Genomic DNA, 24,142 nt, shown 5'->3' on the forward strand with positions numbered 1-24,142 from the left:
CTCCGCCATCAGGAGTGCCGGATCCGTATCACTCCCGTTCAGCCCCTCCGTGGCTGTCTCACCAGGCATCAGTCTCTTCGCGGGCGGACAGCGCGTACTTGGACGCTGACAGACCTGCTGCTCTGTTCCACGAGACCCAGCAGGAGCACGGTCCTCAGCAGTGGGGTTTCTGGACCCCCTGGGCATATCACCAAGCCCAGGGCCCTCAGCAGATCCCTCCGCGTTCGTCCGCGTCCGAACACAGGGCTCCGGAGGCCACCTCTTCCCTGCCTCCTCCGTCCCCTACAGAGGAGAGGTCATCTCAGCCTCAGGACCCTGAGCACCCACCAGAGGCATTGCTCCAGGCAGAGCCGCCGACGGATCCTCTCCTGCCGGGTCTCTCCTCGTCCTCCTCCCCGGATGAGGCAGTGGCGGGGACCACATCTACTAGTCCCCCTCCACTTGACCTCCGGGCACACCAAGACCTCCTCAGGCACGTAGTGCAGAACATGAATTTACAGGCTGAGGAGGTCTCCGAGATTGAGGACCCAGTAGTTAGCATACTGTCGGCAGATGCACCCACTCGTGTCGCCCTTCCCTTCATTCGGACCATTCAATCCAATGCCACGACCATCTGGCAGTCCCCGGCTTCCATTCCCCCCGCTGCTCGCGGCATGGAGTGAAAATATATGGTCCCCTCAAAGGGCTATGAATATTTGTATGTTCACCCGCCCCCGTGTTCCCTCATCGTTCAGTCTGTAAACGAGAGGGAGCGTCTTGGTCAACAAGCCCCAGCCCCCAAGTCCAAGGATGGACCTGCTTGGCCGGAAGGTCTATTGTAGGCACCCTGCAGCTCCGGGTGTCCAACCAGCAAGCTCTTCTCAGCCGTTACACCTATAACACCTGGGTGGCGGCAGACAAATTTAAAGAGCTGCTCCCGCAGGATGCTCGTCAAGAGTTCTCCGTGCTTCTGGACGAGGGAAAGAAGGTCGCAAGAACCTCGCTGCAGGCAGCTTTGGACGCTGCAGACTCGGCCGCCAGAACTCTGGCCTCTGGCGTTACGATGCGCCGCATCTCTTGGCTACAGGTCTCTGGCCTTCCTCCGGAACTCCAATACACCATCCAGGACCTTCCCTTTGAGGGCCAGGGCCTGTTTTCGGACAAGACTGACCCTCGGCTCCAAAGCCTTAAAGACAATAGGGTCATTATATATGCCTTGGGGATGCATACGCCGGTCACCCAACGCAGGCCCTTCAGGCCTCAACAACAGCACAGGCCTTACCCGCAGCCCAGGCAAAGACAGGACCTCGCCAGGTGGCGGCCTAGGAGTGGTCGGCGTAGGCAATCGGGCAATCAGGGAGGACAAAACCAAGGTTCCTCCAAGCCTTCCTCCGGCCCAAAGCCCTCATTTTGAAGGTGCGCCGAGGGCACTATACCAGTCCCTCCTACGGATCCATCTCCTCCCTTCTCCAACCCGTCTTTCGTTCTTCCTCCCGGCGTGGTCCCGTCTTACTTTGGACCGCTGGGTCCTCCGCACGCTCCGGCTTGGATACCATCTACAGTTTGTTTCATAACCGCCCTCCCGCCCCCCACCCTCGTCCCTCTTCAGGGACCCCTCTCACGAGCAACTCCTCCTACAGGAGGTGCGAACGCTCCTCGACAAAGGGGCCATAGAGGAGGTTCCAGAGAGCGAGAAGGGCAAGAGGTTCTATTCCCGTTATTTTCTAATTCCCAAGGCCAAGGGAGGCCTCAGGCCTATCCTCGACCTGCGAGAGCTCAACAGATACCTGGTTAAGTTGAAGTTCCGTATGGTATCCTTGGGGACCATTATTCCATCCCTGGATCCCGGAGACTGGTACGCCGCCCTTGATATGCAGGACGCTTACTTCCATATAGCCATCTTCCCGCCCCACCTGAGGTTCCTTCGATTCGTTGTCAGCGGTCGTCACTATCAATTCGCGGTCCTCCTGTTCGGCCTCTCCACGGCCCCGAGAGTGTTTACCAAGTGCATGGCTGTAGTCGTCGCCTACCTTCGCCGCAGTCGCGTGCATGTGTTTCCATACCTCAACGACTGGCTGATCCGGGGACCCTCAGAGGAGCGAGTCCTCGTTCACGTCCGCATGGTCAGGACACTCTTCGTACGCCTAGGCCTGATGCTCAATGCCGAGAAGTCAACTCTAAGCCCCACTCGGAGGATAGAGTTTATCGGCACCATTCTGGACTCCACTCTGGCCAGAACCGTTCTTCCCTTGTCGCGGTTCCAGGCATTGACGGCCATCATCCACAGGTTGCAGACGGTACCTTTGACCTCAATACGAACTTGCCTGACTCTCTTGAGCCACATGGCAGCCTGCACGTTCGTCACGGGACACGCAAGGCTCTGCCTCAGGCCTCTCCAGTCCTGGCTCATTGCTCAACTCCGTCCAGCCAGACGTCCTTTGGACACGATTGTCACAGTTCCCCAGGATGTCCTACACTCCCTACGTTGGTGGCTGGACCAGTCCGTGGTGTGTGCGGGGCTCCCATTTCATCCACTCCAGCCCTCGGCGTCCCTAACAACGGACGCATCAGACTTGGGCTGGGGAGCTTATCTCGGAAACCTGCGGACCCAAGGCCGCTGGTCTTCTCCTGAGCTAGCCCTCCACATCAACGTGCGGGAATTGAGGGCGGTCCGCCTTGCTTGTCAGACGTTCCATCAGCAGCTCCAAGGTTGCTGCGTTGCGGTTTTCGCCGACAACACAATGACGGTGTACTACATAAACAAGCAGGGCGGCCTCCTCTGTGTTGGGAGGCCGTGAGGTTGTGGGACTTCTGCATAGCCCACTCCATTCACCTCGTTGCATCCTTTCTCCCGGGGGTTCGAAACACGCTGGTGGATCGTCTGAGCAGGTCCTTCCTCTCCCACGAGTGATCCCTTCACCTGGACGTCGCTCTTGTGCTCTTCCGGAGGTGGGGATGTCCCCAGATGGACCTCTTTGCGTCCCGCAGGAACAGGAAGTGCCCGATGTTCTGCTCCTTTCAAGATCTCGAACCGGGCTCGGTTGCGGATGCCTTCCTTATTCCATGGGCGACGCACCTGTTTTACGCGTTCCCCCCGTTTCCGTTAATCCACAAGGTCCTTCTTGAAGGTGCACAGGACAGGGCCCACTTGATCTGATCGCTCCGGCGTGGCCCAGCAAGCACATTGGTTTCTCCATGTTTGCTGCGAACTGTCTGTAGCCGACCTGTCCCCCTGCCTCTTCACCTGACTGATCAGCAGGACCACCCGGCCTCCATCACCAAGACCTCAGTCGCTACACCTCACAGCGTCGGTCTCCCTGAGCCTCGGTTAACCCAGCGTCTGAACTGTGCTGCTCTAACCCGGTGAGACAGGTGCTTCCTAGAAGTTAGGAAGCCTTCTACGAAGGGTGGATCGTTCGTACATTTGCCCAGAAAATGAATGACATTGTAGCGTTTCCTATCGTGCTGGCTCGTTTCCAAGCGGTAGATCGGCGCTTCCTCCCTACCGAGGTTCGCCATCTCTATCCACCTTGAGTAACCTTTTGTCCTTCAAGCAAGCAAAGCCTGGCGGTTTGTCCTCTCTCACGGGTTCACGATTGGGGCTATCTCCACCTTCCACCACGGGAGAAGCGATGGCGCGTCCGTCTTCCTCACCCAGCTAGTTGACGTAGGTTCCTTTAAGGGTCTTTACCCCCGATTCGCAACTCGCATCTGGACCCCCTTTTGGGCTAAACCCTGGGTTTTTTTTTTTGTTCCGCGACTTATGTCCTCCCTGCGTTTGAGTCGCTGGCTACGTGTTCCCTCCTCTATCTCTTCTGGAATAGACGGCTTCCTGGTAGCATCACCGTCCACTAGACGGGTTTCGGGGTCCCGGAAACTTGTGGGCCCTCGTAGTAAGAGCGCCCGTTATACGGTGTTTCCACGGGACAAGGTGCAACTGAAGAACGAGCGCACCGAGCACTTTTCCCCAAGGTAGGTCACGGCTTTCATGTCAACCAGGAAATCTTCCTACCTGGCTTTTGCATCTCGACGCATGTGCGTCTATGCAAAGGAGGCAGCAGCTGCACTCCTTATAGACGTTCTTAGGGGCTCGGCTTTTATGTTAGAAGCGAACCAAGCCAGGTCCCGCAAATCCCCCAGCTTTTTCGTTGCCGATAGGCTGAAGGGGTCCAAGGTGTTGCTGTTCTCCTCTCAGAGGATCTCCTCATGGGTGACATGCCTGTCATCCGGGGCCCTGTTATGATTGGTCTCACCTTCCTCCGGCCATGTGACTGCGCAACTCTACCCAGGGCTCGAAGGCCTCTTCTGAACGGCTTTCCTTGCCACACTAGTGCCCATTCAGGTAGAATCTGCAGGGCGAGTTGACCTGGTCTCTATCCCGTCATACCTTCGCCTTCCCACTATGCCCTGGTCCAGCCAATCTTAGAGAGATCAGCCTTTTGGCTCTGCCGTGCTTCGCGCTGCGACCTCTCACTCCCGACCACCGCCTAGGTAAGGCTTGGGGAATCACCTACGGAGATGATTGAGCAATTGGGCGAATTGCAAACATGGATTTACTAAAGTAGATCGTGCCAAACAACCTGATCTCCTTCTTGAGAAGGTGACGGATTACTTAGATAAAGGAAATGCGGTAGATCTAATTGTACCTATGATTTCAGTAAGGCGTTGAACACGCATTCCGCATGGGAACTGTTAGTTAATCGGAAAAAGATGGGATTGAATATGAAGTTGTAAGGTGGGATAAGGAACTGGTTAAAGGGAGACTCTTCAACGCGGTCGTACTGGAAGGGTAACTATCACTGGAAGGAGGTTACTAGTGGGTCCCTCGAGGATCGGTTTTGGGACCTATGATCTTATTTAACCTTTTATTACGTGACCTTGGCCACAAGAGCTAAGTTCAGGGAATGTGCTCAATAAGTTTGCGGATACACAAAGCTGGGAGGTTTGGCTAACGACGGAGAAAGGACGGATGTACTATTTCAGGAAGATCTGTGACCACCATTGTAAACTGGAGTAATAGTAAAATTAAAAGAATTGGAAAAAAATAATAAATAAGTGAAAAGTGCAAGGTCATGCCACTTAGGGATTAATAATTAGAATTTTAGATATACGTTGGGGACGCAATCAGTTGAAGCGACAGAAGGAGGAGAGGACCTTGGGTATTTTGTTGTAGCAGGATGACTATAGAGCGCCAATGGTGATATGCTGTTAAAAAAGCAAATGCGGTTTTAGGATCATCAGCGAGGGTATTTCCAGCAAGATAAGGAGGTGTTAGTACCAGTTTATAAGGACGTCTGGGAGGACCCCACCTGGAATATTGTGTGCAGTTCTGTGTCCCATTGTTTAAAGAACGTGAATTCAAACTGGAAAGGTCATAGGACGGGCTACTAGATGATCCGGGATGGAAAACCTGCCTTATGAAAGGGAGACTCAAAGGCTTGCTTGTTTAGCCTGCAAAGAAGACTCCGGGGGGATCATGCTTGCTGCTATATAAATTATATCAGGATTAACATTAGGGAGGGTGAGAGGAATTATTTAAGTTTTAGTACTAAGTAGGCACAAGGACGAATGGGTACAAACTGGATATTAGGACGTTAGACTTGAAATTAGACGAGAGTTTCTAACCATTAGGGGAGGAAGTTCTGGAACAGGCCTTTTCGAGGAAGTAGTGGGGCAAAAGACTACTCTGGGCTTTAGACAAGCTGATAAGTTATATGACGCGGGCATGTTATGGATGGGATAGTTTAAGTTGGGCAACTTGTTTGAGATATATCAGCAGATAAGTCTCCCAATGTCTGCGTGGAGGGGATGTTGGAGAGATATGGAATGAGAACTGAGTTACTGACAGAGAATTCTTTCTTGGTGCTGGCTGTGAGTCTTTGCCACATGCTCAGGTTTGTGATCGCCCATATTTTGGGGTCGGGAAGGAATTTTCCTCCAGGGCGGATTGCAAGAGGCCCTGGAGCGGTTCGCCTTCCTCTGCAGGGTGGGGCATGGGTCGCCTTGCTGGTGGATTCTCCGCGGGCTTGATGGTCTTCAAACCACAATTTTGAGGATTTCAATAACTCAGTCATGGGTTAGGGGTTGTTATAAAAGTGGATGGGTAGGGTTCTGTGGCCTGCCTTGTGCAGGAGGTCAGACTAGATGATCATATTGGTCCCTTCTGACCTATGAGTCTATGAGTCTATCACTCGAAGAAGAAAAGACGGTTACTAACCTTTGTAACTGTTGTTCTTTGAGATGCGTTGCTCATATCCATTTTAAACCCGCCCTCCTTCCCCACTGTCGGAGTAGCCGGCAAGAAGGAACTGGGGAACGGGCAGGCCGGCAGGGGTATATATCAGCCGCCATGGCGGCGCCACTCTAGGGGGCGACCTGCCGGCCCACTTGAGTTGCTAGGGTAAAAGTCTTCCGACGAGCGTGCACGCGTGGCGCGTACACCTGCTGGAATGGATATGAGCAACACATCTCGAAGAACAACAGTTACAAAGGTGAGTAACCGTCTTTTATCTGGCTAATAGAAATGTTTTTCCATCTGGTCCTGACAAAAAGGTTCCCTCCAAATAAGCTCTTGTCAGTCATGTATTGGATGGTCTTTTACACCTAAAACATCAAGGTCTAGCAGTTAGCTTCCAGAGGTACTCTGATAGAGCTATCTCAGCTTTCCACCCCTTGGTAGATAATAGATCTTTTTTCTCCCCAACCCTATCACCATCGGACTGCTAAAGGGTTTGGACAGATTACACTCTTAGATGAAAGATCCTATTCCCCCATGGGATCTGATTTTGGTGTTGGCAAAATTAATGGGGCCACTTTTGAACCTCTTGCAACTTGCTCCCTTCTCTACCTCTCTATAAATGTTGTCTTTTTGATTGTGATTACCTTTATGAGGAAAATGGGTGAGTTGAGAACCCTGGTACCAGAGCCTCTCTATATAGTTTTACATAAGGATAATGTTTACCCTCACCTTCACCCAAAATTCCTAACAAAGGTGGGCTCCAGTTTTAACATTAACCAGGCAATTTATTTGCTGACTTCCTTTGTGAAACTTCACACTCATAGAGATGAGGAAAAACTTCACTGTTAGATGTTAGAAGCGATTTAGCTTTCTACCTGGATCCCATTAAGTTCTTTAGTTCCTCAATGCAGTTGTTTGTTGTGGTTGTGGATAGAATGAAAGGATACTCAGTTTTCATTCAGAGGATTTCACCCTGGATTGCTTTGTGCATTTGTTTGTGTTACCAGTTGGCTAATGTGATGCCACCAGCTAGAGCAAGGGTGGGCAAACTACGGCCCACAGGCTGGATCTGGCCAATCAGGGATTTGGATCCGGCCCAAGGGATTGCCACCCCCGTGGTGCCTTGGGCCCCGCGCTGCTGCTGGAAGGGAACCGCGGCCAATGGGAGCTCTGGGAGAGGTACTCACAGGGGAGAGCAGCGTGCGGAGCCCTTGCCCTCCCTCCCCCAGGGGCCACAGGGACATGATGCCAGCTGCTTCTGGGAACAGCATGGGGCTAGGGCAGGCAGGGAGTCTGTCTTAGCCCCCTGTGCGCGGCTGCCACCACAGAGCCACTCCAGGTAAGCAGTGCTGGAGCCCGCACCCCAACCCCCTCTTGCACCGCATACCCTAACCCCCGCCACACCCTGCACCTAAACCCTCTACCCTGAGCCCCCTGCCGCACCCCTCCTGCACCCCAACCCACTGCCCTGAGCCCCCTGCCACATCCGTTCTGCACCCCTGCCCTGAGCCCCCTTGTACACCCTGAGCCCCTTCCTGCACACCACACCCCCTCTCACAACCTGCAGTCCCTTCCACACCTCTATCCCCTGCCCCAGCCCTACATTCATGGCCCTGCATGCAATTTCTCCACCCAGATGTGGCCCTCGGGCCAAAAAGTTTAACAACGCCTGAGCTAGAGTATTGGCCCATTTCACTAGAGCGCATCAGCAGCTTTCCCAGTGCAACTACCTGTTCTGGACAACTTGGTCATCAGTGCACATGTTAGCTTCTCATTATGCTGTAGCTAAGCAGTCCAGGAGCCATGCCACTGTTGGATGTGTATGTTGTGTATTTGGTTGTCGTGGTTTTTGTTCCTATGGCAACTGAGTTAGATTATTAGGGGATAGCTCAGCCGGCTAGGCTAGCTCTGTATCTGTCAATAAATGGTAGTTTTGTTAGCTGTCTGCTCTCTGGCCTCAAGTGATTTCTTCCTAAACCGGCTGCCCCCAAGGAATAACAAGTGGTGACGGAAGATGGGATTCCGGTGTTGCTCCAGTAAAAGAAGGAAGTAAGAAGTCAAGGTTAAGAACAAAAAAAGACTGCTTGTTTGCACTGACTGTGAAAGTGAAACTAAATCATGGCACTCTGACCAGGCCACTGAAACTTTTGATGAGAAATATCGAGCAGTGGCATGTGTATATGAGCGTTTTGAGCTTTTTGTTATTGCAATGACATTACAGAAGCAAAGAAGGTGCCAATACTTCTAACGTCTTGTAGGGCTCAAAACCTGCTCCATGCTACGCAGCTTGCTACACCCTGTTAAGCCTGAGACTAAATCTTACAGTGACATTGTAGAAATCCTGGGGACCCATTTTTCCCCACAAAACCAACTGGGTATGCTGCAAAGACATCGGTTTCACGAAAGAGACAAAAAGAAGATGAAACAGTTTGTACAATATATGGAGCAATTTTAGAGAAAGATTTATCTAGTAGAACACTAGTAAATTTAAAGAGCATGTTAAATAGATAGCCCTGCTCGTGACTAGGTTACGTGTGTGGCCTCTACAGTGAAGCATACATCGGAAGCGCCTGCTGAGCAGAGGATCAGACGTAACCTTACCAGGAGAGCTGTGCATATTGCTGTCTCCATGGACTGGCTTCACAAGGGAGGACACTAACATCTGATGCATCTCCTACAGGCGCAAAAAGTGTCAAAGGATCATAACCTGACCCTCAAAAACTGTGCACAGAGTAAGTGAATGTTAACTACGAGCTTGGTATACCACGGTCACCACGCATCAGAATGCTGGTGTGAAGGAACCTGATGTGTCGCAACTGTGGCAATAAGTGGGCACATTGAGTGTGCGTAAACCAAAAGAAAAAAGGCCCCCTGGATTTGGCACGACAAAAAGCAGGAACCTGCATACCGGCTCAAGTAGACACCACAGGATGATCAAGGTGGACACCTCATCCGCACGAGGAGTGCCACTGCATGTCTTTGTGTTCTTGCAGTGGACTCACATGAATACTGGTACCCAGTTGTTTGGATGCAACTTCTACGCGCATGGAACGTGGACATTGGGCAGGCTGTCTCGCTGGTCTCCGAGACTGGTGTATAGAACAAGTACAGCATCTTCTGCTTTAAGACAACAAAAAAACTGTTTCTGAAGACGTAATACGGGAGAAGCGTATGCCACGTGTGGCACTATGATGTAGGTGGAGCTCATGGACAGGCTCCGCTAAATTGCCCACTGTTTGAATGGTGAGAGGTAACTACTCAGCATAATGGTAGGTCTTGGCTTCGGGAAAAGTCAGCTGAACTGGGCATAGAAGTGCATCGATTACTAAAGAACAAACCAGTCTAACGCCCATCTAAGGAACATGCTGCTATTTTGGAGATATTTGGGCAGTGAAGGGAATCACTGTGACCTGTCCACAAAATATCTGAAAGCCCGAACTGTGCATGAATGCATCAGGCCAAAAGTGAAGCAGACTGACGCCTGGTCAGCCAATGAAGTCCTAATAAGCTTACCCATAGTCAGGGCCACTCCTATCATTCCCAACTAGTGAAAGAAAGATGGCTCTCTCTGGATTGGCGGTGATTTTAAAGTCACTGTCAACCCAGTGTTGTGTGCAAAGCATACCTGCTTCCGCATTGATGACCTCTTCGCAGGCCCTGGCTGGGGGACAAACGTTTCAGTAAGATTGATTCTGAGTCAAGCATATTTACAGATGCAACGCGATGAAAAGTCCAAGGCATTGACTATTGTGACTCATAAGGGCTTATTGATACTGTCAGCTACCTTCGAATAACGTCTGCTCCCGCCCTGTTTCCAAGAGGGTATGGACCAGATCTTGTGTGGCTTTGTCAGGAGTTCAGTGCTATCTGGATGATATCCTGGTCACTGGGAAGGAATGAAGAGATCACTAAAAGAATTTAGAGGTTTACCCTACCAAAGACTGGAAGGATATGGCTAGAGTTCGCAAAAGACAAGTGTGAATTCTCAAGCCTCTGTGAATATTTTGGGACAGCATCATTGGATTCTGCAGTTTCATAAGGCGCTGCAAAAGTTAAAAGCGATTGTGGAGGGCTCCCCACTCGAATGTAAGCAGCTGTGCTCGTTTTAGGATACTGAACTATATGGAAAGTTCATCTGTCACAGTTGAGCCACCACTGCTAAAGAACCACTGTCATGACACCTGGGGCAGTGAAAAGGCCTGGAAGTAGAAATCTGAATGCCTATGATGTTGCATTACAACAAAGATAAGATGCATTGGCTAGATTCTGAAGGTTCTGAAACCCCTTTGAATCACATCCTTACCCCGTACATTGGCCTGCGATGCTCCTTATCGAGATGGGAGCAGTTTGTCCACATTATGCCTGCGGAAGAAGAGAGAGACCTATTGCTGTTTGCTCATGACTCGTAAAGCAATTAGGCAGAAACTAACTACGCCCGAATCGAACGTGAGGGCATTAGGAAATTGTTTTTGGAGATTCGGACAGTTTCATCAGTACCTGTTTTGGGCGAACAGTGTGACTCTTCTCACAGACCATCGACCCTGATGTCAATTTTGTGGACCCTACACGGCATTGTCCGCCATTAGCTGCTAGTGTACTGCAACGTGTGGGCGATGTGTGACGTATTGATTCAGCACACTCATATGAAATCAAAATATTGGAATCCATCTGCACGGCAATGCAGATGGCCTCTCAAGTTTGCCTTTGCCAGTCAAACATCAAGATAGTGCCCAAAAGGAAATCTTCTACTTTGAACAGGTAAGAGAATACACCATCACTGCTACTCAGATAAAGAAGGCAACTCGAGTTGACCCAGTATACGTCCCAAGTTATGGACCTGGTGATGCATGGAAAATCTCGACAAACTCTCCGGTCTCACCTGATCTTGTTACCTACATGTCCAGGAGGAGGGAGTTATTAGTCCAGTCTGGTTGGTTGTTTGTGGGGAGACGTGTCATTATTCCACCACCACTGAGATCACAGATGTAGAACAGCTACATTCCGGTCACTGTGGAATAGTGCGTCTGAAGGAATTGCACGAAGCTATTTTTGGTGGCCTGGATTGACAGTGCTATTGAAGAGAAGGCAAAAGCTTGTATGTCATGTCAGGGTGTGAGGAATGCACCCCAGTGGGCACCCCTACACCCATGGGACTGGCCTGAAAACCCGTGGCAACGTATTCACATTGACTTCGCTGGCCCCCTTGAAGGAAGCATGTTCTTGGTGGCAGTAGATGCCCATACTAAATGGCCAGAAGTCTCTATAATGCAGTCCACTACTGCAGAGAGTACTATCCAAAAACTATGAGGACTCTTTAGTCGTTTTGGTCTGCCAGAACAATTTGTGAGCGACAACGGACCGCAGTTCATCTCTCAGGAGTTTCAAAATTTTATGAAGGCAAATGGGATACACCACATCACGTCAAAACTATATCATCCAAATTTGTGCAGACAATGAAACACGCTTTGAAATCAGCAAGGGGACAACACTCCATTCAAAAGCATCTGGATACCTTCTTACTTTCCTACAGAAACACACCTCATGCTATGACCCAAGCATCCCCGGCCTTTCTCATGATGGGATGACAGCTGCACACTTGCTTTGATCTGCTGAAACCTTCTGAACCCCGACAAATTGTGCAACATCAGCAGCAATATCAAGTCATCAGACGGGCACCCAGAGCAAAAGAGCGAACTTTTAGCCCAGGACAGCCAGTTTTGGCTCGGAATTATACTTCCAGAGCTAAATGGGTCCCTGCCACGATCATCACTCAAACAGGACCTGTTTCCTACACAGTTCTGACTGCAGGGAATCTTACTTGGCGGCGACATATAGATCAGCTGTTGCCAGGTCATGCCAGTCCTCAGGACACATCTGCAGTTGAGTGGTCTGACTTCACCTCTTCCGGTGAGACATCGAATCACGAATCACCTGTTCCTGACTGTTCTCCTCCATTACTGCCGGCAGCTGAGATACCCCTTTGCCCAGCACAAGCTGATACCACCTCCTCACCTGTTTGTGCTGCGAACCCTGAGCCCGTAGTACTTTTGGGTGCAACAACACCAGAAGTTGGCCGTAATCCACCTATAGACAGAAGGCCTCCTCATCAGCTGGATCTTTAGCTAGGGCGAGCCCTCAGTTATGGGGCAAAATAATCCCCAGGGTTTAGCCGGGAATGGAGGCAGACTGCCCTCCTTATCTAGTCTAGTGTATGTTTTATTTAGGGGATGTTCTTCTTAGGGGTGGAGGAATATGTTGTGTATTTGGTTGTCATGGTTTTCGTTCCTGTGGGAACTGAGTTAGATTATTAGGGGATAGCTCAGCCAGTTTCAGCTGGCTAGGCTAGCTCTGTATCTGTCAATAAATGGTAGTTTTGTTAGCTGTCTGCTCTCTGGCCTCAAGTGATTTCTTCCTAAACCGGCTGCCCCCAAGGATATAACAGTGTTGTACTCCAATCTGTTGCTGTAGACTCCGAGCCCATATCCAGTAGAATGGACATGTGCAATCAGTCAAAGAAGAAACAACTGCCTACCTGTCTCTAATGGTTGTTCTTTGAGATGTGTTGCATGTGTTCATTCCATGACCCTCTCTCCTTCCTTTCTCTATCAAAATCTGTCCAAGTAAGAGGAACTGAGATGGATTGGGGTGTCTCTGCCCTCTTATGCATGCACAGAGTGGCATGCAATGGCAGAGGGCACTCAAACTGCTCTAGTGGGTACTGCTGAGGGGAAAAAGATCTTTGACAACTGTGCATGGGGCGCTCACACACACTACAGGGAAATGGACATGTGCAACACATCTCAAAGAACAGTTACAGAAAGGTAGGTATCTATTTCTTATTCATTGCCTCTGAGATCCTCACTGTAGGTGTTGCGTACCATGCTGACAAGCTACATAACTGCTAACATTGACCCTGCTTATGCATCAATTAGGGATCTGAACATTTCAGAATTCAAGATTACAAAAGGTTCTGTGCCTGAGTACATTCTCAGCTCTCTCTTTTCCACCTGTAAAGTCGTCACAGGATTATATCTCTCCCATAATCTATATAATACAACTGTTTTATCCATCTGTCCATCTCTCTACATTTCTAAAGCCAGCATTCACCATAATATATGGGTGCTATACATAGCTTACAGAAAACATTGCATCAGTATAGAAAGAAAGTAAAATCTCTGTCTTAATCTTCGGTATATTTATTTATTTATTTATTTATTTAATATCTGTATTACATTCAAACCCAGAGCCCCACAGCAGGATTGGGACCATATTGTGCTGGGCACATTCTTGTTACACATACTTGAAAATTCAGTTGCTGCCCCCAGAAATTTGCACTCTAAGAAGACAAATGACACTCAAAGACACAAGAGAAGATGATGAGGGCATTCTGTGTAAAGGGGTAGTGTGGATGAAGACACAAAGATGAGAATTTGACAAATAGGCAGATAAGCCCTGCTTTGTTGGTAGGAGGCAATGCATTAAGAGACAAGAGTATGCAAGAGGGATATGAAGCTACAACTGAGAGGGTGATGACAAGAAGCTTGATCTTCTTGCAGTGCAGCATGATAGCAGGAGCTGGTAGTGTGGATGATGTGGTCAGAGCAATGGTCACTCAGTCTAATAATTCCCTTATAACATGCTATTTTAAAAGCTATTTAGATTACAGCAAGTAGAAACTTTGGATTTACCAGTGTGATAAATATATCCTGTTTAAAATATATTTAGAACATTTATTTAGAGGTACATGAATATGTGTTTTATTTGTTTGACTGATTATGACATTTCCAGGATGTGACCTCTGTGTGCCTTATGGTTTACAATAATTACAATACAAAATGGTGAGCCAAAAATTACTGATTGATTTAGACTCTTTTTCCTATTTGCAATAAAAACAATACAGTATGAAAAAAGCAACCAGAAAAAGATTGGTTATGTGAATAAGCTGCATCATCTGAGTCATTTATCACAATGAATTATCTCAGCACTGTCATAAGTGTAGGTAAATATCTTAGGGCAGATCTACACTACAGCGCTACATCAGCACAGCTGCACACTGATGCAGCTGCACTGCTGGAGTGCATATGGTGAAGACGCACTATGCTGATGGGAGAGCACTCTCCCATCAGCATAATTACTCCATTTCGGCGAAAAGCGGAAGCTGTGTCAGCAGGAGATCATTTCCTGCTGATGTAGTGCTGGTGTGGATTGTGTGAAACTTGCGTTGCTCATGATGGGTTTTTTTTTTACACCCCTGAGCAATGAAAGTTAGATCAACTTAAGCGGTAGTATAGACCTGCCCGTAGAGAGCTGCAGGTCCCGGATAGAAGACTGCTGTGCTTTAGTATCAAAGAAACTTGATATCCAATGCTGTTATATTTGGATTCCAACTGTAATTAGAGTGTGATGGTCTAGTAACTTGTATTTTATATGATGTGTGGTTAATTATGTTTACATCTCTTGGAAGAAACTAGAATTAGTATTGAAAATTCTGTAGTTACTAGGAAGTAATAAAAACAAAAGATCAGCATTATACACATTGCATATAGTGAAATAATCTACATGAATATTCTTTGGCATCTCAGGAATTGGGAGGTCTTGCATTTTTGAGGGTTGAAGTGTACATAAGTGTATAATATATGTGTGTATGTATATATGTGTTTGTAATATCTATGTGGTGGTGTATTAAACTGAATTCTTAACTTGCAAATTAGAAATTTTTTTAGATACCTTCCTTTACAGATATATTTCAGGCTTTTTGTACAGTCCTTACTACATGCACATATAGGCAAATCAGGGCCAATAGTAATGTCTGTGCAGATTTTAGTTAGTACTTTGGAAGCAGATGTAGTTGTGATCCTCTGAAAGGTAGGTCACAAGAAAACCTTAATCCTTGGCTTTAGTTTCTGACCCTTAAAACGTATGTCGTTCTTGACACTGTAAGCCATTTTGTAACTATGCAGTTCTTCTGGCATCATCAACTTTCCTAAGTCTGGCCCAGAATCAAAACTGTGTTATGCTTTCCAGCTGAAATTCAGGTTGTGGACCCTCAAATGCTATTGTTTTTGATTCGGCACTGCAGAGTGAAAAGTGCCACTTATTAGGTGAGGTGGTGACACACTGTCGTGCTGCGAAACAGGATACTAAGGTTTGGGGTTATACCCTGGTTTCTGTGCCCCTACATTGCCCTCTTGCTTTGACTGATCCACACAGTTATCTTCTAGCTGGATCCAGAGTCATCTTTCACAGCTAGACATGTCAATGAAAGAGGCAGAGAACAGGGAGAAAGATGGGGGAGGTGTAAGAGAGAAATTGGGAGAGGCAAGACAATTTTTATTTTAAATTGAATTTCCTTGCAAAGTATCCTAGCTAAGTAAAGTTCAACAGATACTATTAATTTCCTTAACAGTATATTTTATAAAAGAATCCACCCTCAAAAGGATATATCCTTGAATTGAAACACTGGGAATTGTGTGGATTAATTTTACTTGTGCTCTTGGTGAATTCCTCATGCTCTTCACTACAAGAATTCTATAAAAGAAATTAAATGGTATTCCCTTTTTAATAGCTATTGAAAAGAAAATCGCAGTTTGCTGTCTCCTAGTTAGGAGTCCTTTAAGCATGTGAGTAGATCTTACCTTTTTAAACTCACTAAGTACTTGTGACTAAAAGTCAGCTAAAGTTAAAGCTCTTAAAATAGGTTTGTGTACATAGAATAAAGGTGCATTTGGTACTCACTCATTAAAGTTAAACCAAAAATTCAGGAGTGACATGTTTATCACTAATTAAGCAATATTTTTGTATAGTGCTAGTAAAAAAAATAAAACTTGGAAATACAAACAATCTGGTGAAGTGCAGAAGTGTAATAGTTTCTTAGAGTTATTTAGCCATAGAGCTGCTGGATCCAGTGAATAGGACATGAGATTGGGAGTCAAGAGGACTCTAGTTCTGTTCCCATTTCTTCCATTCACATGCTATGTGATTTTGGGCAAGTCACTTAACTTCTGTACTTTAGTTTCTTCATCTGTATATACTTTTTGAGGATAATACTTGTTTATGTAAAGCACATTAAGCTGTATTGATTAATAAAACACATAACAGATGTTTGTTACTTATACATTAACACAGGTATATGAATAAGCACATATGCAAATTCTTTATTTCTCTATGTATTTATGTTTGTGTTTATTGTTAAAATAAATCAGTTTTTTCTTATTCCTATTACCAATCGTGAATCAGAAAAAATAATAGAAAAAGTAGCTGAATTTTACATGATTTATGTGTGTATGCATGTAGCATCTCCACCATAATGTTGCTATGCAATTTTTGCATTTAATTTCCTTTTAAAAAGGAAACAAAATAAAGGTGCCAATGTCTTTAATTGTATGAGAAATATACATCTGAATATGTAATCATTAGTTCAGACCTGCAATTCCAATATCCTTAGTCTGGCTGTGCATTCTATGTTGAATTGTGATCTACAGATCATGCAGATTTTGAAATTGTTGGGGAGAGGGTCCAATGGATATGATGCCAGTTCTGCAAAGCTTTTTCTGATGCTGTTTCCCATGTATGAGAGATGGTTTGCCAAGGTAAATTCAAGGGCAGCTTGGGATGTGAGATCCCATGGTATCTTTTGAAAAGATTAGGTGATAACTTTGGCATCCTGAAAATCCCATCATCTTTGAGTTCTGGTCCCTGTGTGTATTCCACTGTGGGTATACATACTCTCCCTGTGCCCAGAGCTGGAGAGTTTTGAAAGCAGTGTCCGTTGGTCTGCACATGTGTCCTGTGTCACTTGTGTCTCTGACCAAGGAGATAAAGGGCAAGGTGAGCTGACTGCCTCTCTAGTTCCTTCTCACTGCTGTTTGATCTGTATTGGAAGCCTCAATGTCCCGAAGCTTCAACTTTCACATTTTTTGCAAGACTCCATCTTCGTTGCCTGCAAGCACGGTTTCAAGTTGTGTACTTGCCAAACTAGCAGTCCAAGAGCTCTACTTTCTGGGTGTAAATGCTGAAAAAATCTGTTCCCTCTATTACCACTCCTGCTCCGAGTTTTGTACTAGATTCAGCAGATAGGGCATGAGGTATTCTCATTGCTCCCAACTGGCCCAGACAGTTTTGGTTCCCTAACCTCCTACACATGTCCCAGTCTCCTGGCTCAAGGGAACAGCAATATGAACCAATGATTGCTTCATCTTGGAGCCTGGTTTTTGGATGGGCGTCATCCTTACAGCAATTGTGTAAAGCTGTACAGAACATCCTTTCTAATAGTAGTAAGGATTCCAGCAGGAAATATTACCTAGCTAAGTAGAAGCATTTCTCTGACTGGACACATCAAAGACATATTTCTTCAGAAGAGACAGATATTCCTTTCATCCTGGATTATATTCTTTCCTTGAAGACAGCAGGTTTGTCCAACAGTTCCTAACAGGCCTACTTAACAGCAGTCAGTGCATATCATTTGTCTTCACAGGGCTACTTGATCTTTGCCTACCCTCTGACTAGCAGATTCTGGAAAGGCCTAATCAGAACCTTTCTACCTACTCAATGGGACTTGAACCTTGTTCTCTCAGTACTCACTAAGACTCCTTTTGAACCATTAGCTTCTTGGTCCATGTCTCTCCTATCCATGAAGGTTGCATTCCTGGTAGCCATCACCTCAGCCAGCAGGGCTGGTGAGCTTGGGGCGTTGATGGCAGATTCTCCTTGCACTATATTCCTTAAGAACAAGGTTTCGTTATGTTTTCACCCTATATTCACCTCCAGAATAATCTCTGAGTTTCACCTGAACCAGTCTATCCGCTAAGAAGTACTGTGTTCTTCCCAAAGTCTCATGCATCCTCAGAAGAAAGGAGGCCTGTGGCGGGGCATTGACTCATTGGCACAGCTCCTCCTGCTGGTTGTCTCGGGAATTAGCTTTTCTAGCCCGGAGCGCCCTCTGAAGGCTGGTGTCTCACCTGCCACTGGCCCCTGTGTCCCTCCTGGACCCCAGTGCCTCTCTATGTCAGGGTTCTGCCCCAGCAGTAATCCACAATCTGGGTCTCCCCACTCAGGGGAACCCCCAACCCTCTATCCCCACCTTGCCTCAGTGGCTACTGCCAGTCATCATCTAGCTCCCACTCACTGGGGCAAACTGCAGTCTGTAAACCACTCATCATTGGTAAGGGGGTTAGGACCTACTGCCTTTGCTTATCTGCAGCCCCTCTGCAGCCCCAGTACCTTTTTAGGCCCTTTTAGCAAGGCCTGCAGCCTCTGTGGTTTTACCAGTCTGGAGCTCCCCATCTCCCTCTGCACTTCCCCAGCACTGCTCCACCTCAGGTCCCTTCTCAGGTCCCAGGCAGCCAGATCCTTCTCCCTCAGTAAGCTAGAGAGAGAGTGTCTGTCTTAGTCTCTGGCTCTCAGCCCTCCTATAGGGCCAGCTGTGGCCTGATTGGGGCGTGGCCCCAGCTGTGGCTGCTTTCTGCAATCAACCTAGCTTTTTTCCTGCCACAGCCCTCTCCTGGAGCTGTTTTAAGCCCTGCAGGGCAGGAGCGGGGTAACCACCCCACTACAAGGCCCTATTCCCTTGATGTTTGGCGAGCCATAGTCTTTTACCTGCAGAGAATGAAAATATTGAGGAAATCTCCTAAACCAGTGTTTCTCAATGACTGGTCCGTGGACTGGTGCCAGTCCCTGAGATTTCTCTGACACACTTTAGGAAGGCACCAAACTAGTCCCTGGTATCAAAAAGTGAGAAACACTGCCCTAGACTATTTGTCATCATAGCAGAGAGGCTCACTGGTTACGCTATATCCTCCCAAAGAATCTTGAAATGGATCTTGGGCTGTATCTTCACAGGGCTACTCGATCTTTGCCTACCCTCTGACTAGCAGATTCTGGAAAGGCCTAATCAGAACCTTTCTACCTACTCTGTCTAATCTCCCCCCTCCTCGTGGGGTAAGAGCTCAAGCAACATTTATGGCATCACTTCAAGATGTGCCTCTGCTTGATATTTGTAAGGCAGCTATGTGGAGCACAATCCACATGATCTGTGATCATGCATTGTACTCCCTATGTGAGTACTGTTCATCAATCAACCACATATACATAAGGACCACAACTCGAAGAAGAGAAAACTACTTATCTTATAGTAAGTGGAGGTTCTTTGAGATGTGTGGTCTCTATCTGTATTCCACTATCTTCTCTCCTTTCCCTCTTCTTCGAGTCTTCTCTGATACACGATGGAGAAGGAACTGGAGAATGATCAGTTTGTCCCACCCTTTATCTCCTTAGTTGGAGGGACGAGGTGAGCCAAGGGTGCATGTGCGGACCAATGGACACTGCTTTCCAAATTCTCCAGCTCCAGGCAGATGGAGCACATGTACGTCCACAGTGGAATACAGATAGGTTCTTTGAGATGTGTGGTCCCTCCAGTCAGGGAAGGTAAGTAACTTTCTTTGCCAGTAACCAATATTGGCTCATTGTTTCCTTATACTCCCCCATCTGTCTATATCCATCTTCTGTCTCATGTCTTATTCTTAGATTGGAAAGCTCCTTGAGGTAGGGACCATCTTTTTGTTCTGTGTTTGTATAGTGCCTAGCACAATGAGGTCTTGGTCCATTACTACGGTTCCTGGGGACCACGATAATACAAATAATAAATAACAATAAGCCCTGGGCTCTGGTAATGACTGTGCTATTTCACTGCACGCTGCCAATGAGTTGGATGGAAAAAGTTCTGTTCCTTGCACAAAGCACATGTAGTTGGGCTTTGCTCCAAGAATAGGATTTGGTCCTCTTTAAAACAACCTCCAGTATCCAGTGGCAATGTAACCACTGTTGATGCCACAAGCAAGTAAATGGCTTATTTGCTTATACAGTCACTTTATTACTATAGGCAAAGCACTAGCGATAGCTATAGTCAAGGCTCTGTGAGCTCTGTATCAAATCTGACCTAAATTCTGCAGCAAGGGACCCAAGGCCTATGGAACTCAAGTACAGAAGGCTGGAAATTATTATGTCAATTTCAAATAAATTAAAATATGGATGTTTGTATTGAATGAAATATGAAAACTAATAATACAACCAGAATACTAATCTTTGGGTTACTTAATTAAAAAATTATATTAAAAAATTGTAATTAACTCTATATTTATGGGATAGAATGGGAAAGTATCATAAAGTGAAAATTTCATAAAAATGTTGTGGTGCTTGCTCTGAAACTTACGTAAAAATTGGTCTTTTTATAAGCAAGTGTACAAATAATGTTATTTTAAAAGATATACATGCTGTAGCTGAAAAAAAAAATAAAACAAAGATGGTTCAATTTGATTGGTTCCCCTAAAAAACTAAAAGATATCAATATATTTTGTAAAGTACTTTAAAATAACGTTTTCCTGTAAAAAATCACATCCACCTAACTCATCTACCTAGTTTTCTTCCAAGCACTGGATGTTTGGAGACTTCAGCCTTGCAATAAGCTGCATGCTGTTTTTCACACATGCCTAAAGAGCCGGCTGTGAATACTCTTGAACGCTAGGTGGCATATGTTCAATGTGACAACATAACTATAGCTGTCTGACAGAAAAAATGAGTGTTAAAACATGAAAATGAGGTGCCACCTAATATTTCCAGTATGGTGAAGACAGCTGTGAGAAATAAGGAGCTGGCCTTTTCAGAGTTTTCCTTGACAGTTTATACTAATGGCTATTTCATTTTTTTTAAGGTTTATATGTCTAGTAAACTCTCCATATAAGCTGTTTAAAAAAAAAAAAAAAATTTTTAAAGGTGGTAGGTGCTTTGCAGCTTGAACTGGATGTACAGAATTTTAATTTAGACTTTTGCTTCAGGCACTTTGGGTAAGGACCATGACAGTAACTACCCCATGGAAACAGATTATTCCATCCCTGGATCCTGAAGTCTATGAAATGCATTTTTTTAGACACTTTTTAAAAAAAATTGAATTATTCTTCAGGACTTGCTTTCTTACCAAATCTTTAGATGTTTTCCTTAGCAAAAAGTTATGCTTGTCACTCTTTTTTGTTTTATAAAAATTAAAATCTGGTTTTATGCAAGTGTTTATCTTGTTGCCACTGTAATGAGTGCTGTAGAAGAGCCTAAATCTTATAGGTGAAAAATATGGGTTTATTTTGGGGCTTACATTTACTAATAACCATCTCATATAGTAACTGCCATAAAATGTGATGGTCTTATGTGTGCTGTTATATCATGGCACAGAGAGGATGAAAAAACTTAACTAATTTAAAAACATATTTTTGGGCTCTAAGATGCAGTAAATGTTTTAGGTCACATTAGAAATGCCAAGATACATAGAAGGGTTTGGGATTATGAAAAAATGTGTCAGACCAAAGTGTATACCATAGTTGCTGAACCATGGTAGAGAAAAGAAGGCAAATTAATTTCTTGTCATTAGTTTTGTTGATGTAACCAGAATATCAGTTTGCATCCAAAAGGGATAGTATACAGAAAAAACTAAAAAAAAAAGTTTGCTCATCTGCTCCTTTCTCTTGGCTGCAGGAGTTACATGTATAGCAACTCTTTTTCATCTGTCTGCCACCCTTAATATTTTTTAGTGAAACTTGTCATACACAGTTCTAGATCACAGATGTATACATTTATGAACTGTCTAGTCTGCCTAGTGTAATTGTTAGTCTCATGTCTTCCTTGTTGTTTTTAAGGAGTCTAATCCTGGGATGCGAAGCCCTTTACAGGGTTTAGTCCAAGATTGCTAGTTTAACTGAAGTTAACTGCAGCATAGTAGTGTCCACTGGCAATGCTGTATATTGTACAATGAAAGCTAATTGTGTGAGAGCTGCATCTTAATTAGTGTCTAATTTTCTTCCATTTCTCTTTTGATAGCCACAAGCAGCATGCCACCCTCCCATCTTCAGAATTGTTGATGAAATTTTCAAGTAAGTTTTGGTAACTTCTACAGTGAGGATTTTAAATTTTCTAGTTTTAGACTGAATGTTGATATAAGGGGTGTATTGGTTATAAACGTAGAGGACTGTGAGTTCAGAATTCTGGGGCCTAACTGTGACACTGTTTAAATATGTGATCTCTGATCAACTCTGAACCTTAGTGTACTGTTTTGTAAAATGAGTATAATACCTGTGTCGTGTAGTATTGTGAAACCTAATAAATGTGGAGCACCTTGAGAGCCTCATATAAAAGGCATTATGGCCTAGATCCACACAGGTGACTCAGGCATTGTAGTTCTTAATGTTTAGGTACCTAGAATATCACTGGAACAGCAATGGGATCCACAAGCCAGGGCACTAGGCAGAGAGCTGCCTAAGTAGTCAATGGGAGATGCTGATGGAAAGGGGTGTATCCTACACCCTGCCCCTCTCATAGAGTCAGGAACCTAAACCCAGGCTTCTATCTTTGCTCGCACTCCACAGCCAGGAACCCCTCTCCTAGAATCAGGTGGCTTAGGTGGCTAATCTGTTTTTTGCAAGAATGAGTTAGGTGCCAGCCTCACTCCACTCAAAATGGTGCAGGGAAGAGAAGAAGGTGGTGGTGGTGGTGCAGTTCAGTCAGCAGTTATAGCACTCATCCAGGATGTGGGAGACTCGGGTTCAATTTCCCCCTCTGCCTGATTGTGAGAGTGGATTTGAACAGCCATCTCTCATAAAATATCAGGGTTGGAAGGGACCTCAGGAGGTCATCTAGTCCAACCCCCTGCTCAATTCCCAACTAAATCATCCCAGCCAGGGCTTTGTCAAGCCTGACCTTAAATATCTCTGAGGAAGGAGATTCCACCACCTCCCTAGGTAACCCATGCCAGTGCTTCACCACTCTCCTAGTGAAAAAGTGTTTCCTGAGAGTGCCCAAACTACTGGGCTAATGGGTATTCTGACATGGGTCTCCCTCAGTCTCCTGCTGAAGCTGTTCCACTGTATATAAACAGAGGCATTTTGTCAAAGAGAGAAAGTGAGAGAATGACTCTCTAGCCTGGTGGTTGTGGCACCCACCTGGGAGGTAGGAGACCCAGGGTCCAGTCTCTCTTCTCCAGTGACTCTTCTCTCCTCAGAGTTGGGAGACTCCTGTTCAGATCCTTGCTCAGAACCAGGCAGAAGGGGGAATTGAACCAGGGTCTCCCACATCCAGGGGTGAAAGTAACTTAAAGGACTTACTGGTACTCTGGAATCCTGAACAGGGGGAATGGTCTCAACCAGAAGAGACAGGGCCTTTGTATTCCCAAGGCACTTTAAATCAAGATTTAAAGGCCCCAGGGCTCTGGCTGTGGCTGGGAGCCCTGGGGCCTTTAAATCACTCCTGGAGCTCCCAGTTGCAGAGGTGGCTGGGAGCCCCGGGCTCAGGGGCGATTTAAAGAGCCCTGGGCTCCTGTCACTACCACAGGGGCACCCCAGGCCCTTTAAATCCCCGCCCAAGCCGTGGCGCCACTACCCGAGCCCCCAGCCCTTTAAAGCACTGCCCGAGTCCCTCTCCTGGAGCCCTGGGGAAGCAGTGACAAGGCTCGGGCAGGGATTTAAAGGGCCCAGGGGTCCCTGTAGCGGCCCGGGCCCTTTAAATCACCACTGGAGCCCTGCCGCCACTGCCCCAGGGCTCTGACAGTGGGGCTCAGGAGGCGATTTAAAGGGCCCGGAGCTCCGGCTGCAGCGGGGAGCCCTGAGCCCTTTAAATCACCAGCCGGTCTGGTCTGGTATGGTGTACTGGCTCTTGCCGGTTCGCCGTACCAGCTTACTTTCACCTTTGCCCACATGCTTGGCAAGTGCTCTAACAACTGGATTAAAAGTTATAAGGTGGGCAGTGGCGGCACCCCAACCAGTACCTGCTGCCGCCACTTTTTGAATGGGGCACGATCCGGTTAGGCATGCTCTGAGTACTGCTAAAGGAGAGGGTTATGGAAGTGAGACAGGCATTTTTCCATCGGTCTTTCCCTGATTTGTGGTTCTCACT

At 46.5% G+C, this 24,142-nt stretch overlaps 1 protein-coding gene across 1 annotated transcript in view; it reads left to right on the top strand.

Annotated features, from left to right (window-relative positions):
- The window catches only part of FANCC (FA complementation group C), a 181,869-nt gene that overhangs the window by 103,570 nt on the left and 54,157 nt on the right, over positions 1–24,142 (top strand). The window contains exon 10 of the mRNA XM_032774098.2: positions 22,076–22,128. Within this exon, the coding sequence (XP_032629989.1) occupies positions 22,076–22,128 (53 nt within the window). The remainder of the gene's footprint in view (positions 1–22,075; positions 22,129–24,142) is intronic.

The sequence above is a fragment of the Chelonoidis abingdonii genome, chromosome 6, assembly GCF_003597395.2.
Source record: "Chelonoidis abingdonii isolate Lonesome George chromosome 6, CheloAbing_2.0, whole genome shotgun sequence".
Lineage (NCBI taxonomy): Eukaryota > Metazoa > Chordata > Testudines > Testudinidae > Chelonoidis > Chelonoidis abingdonii.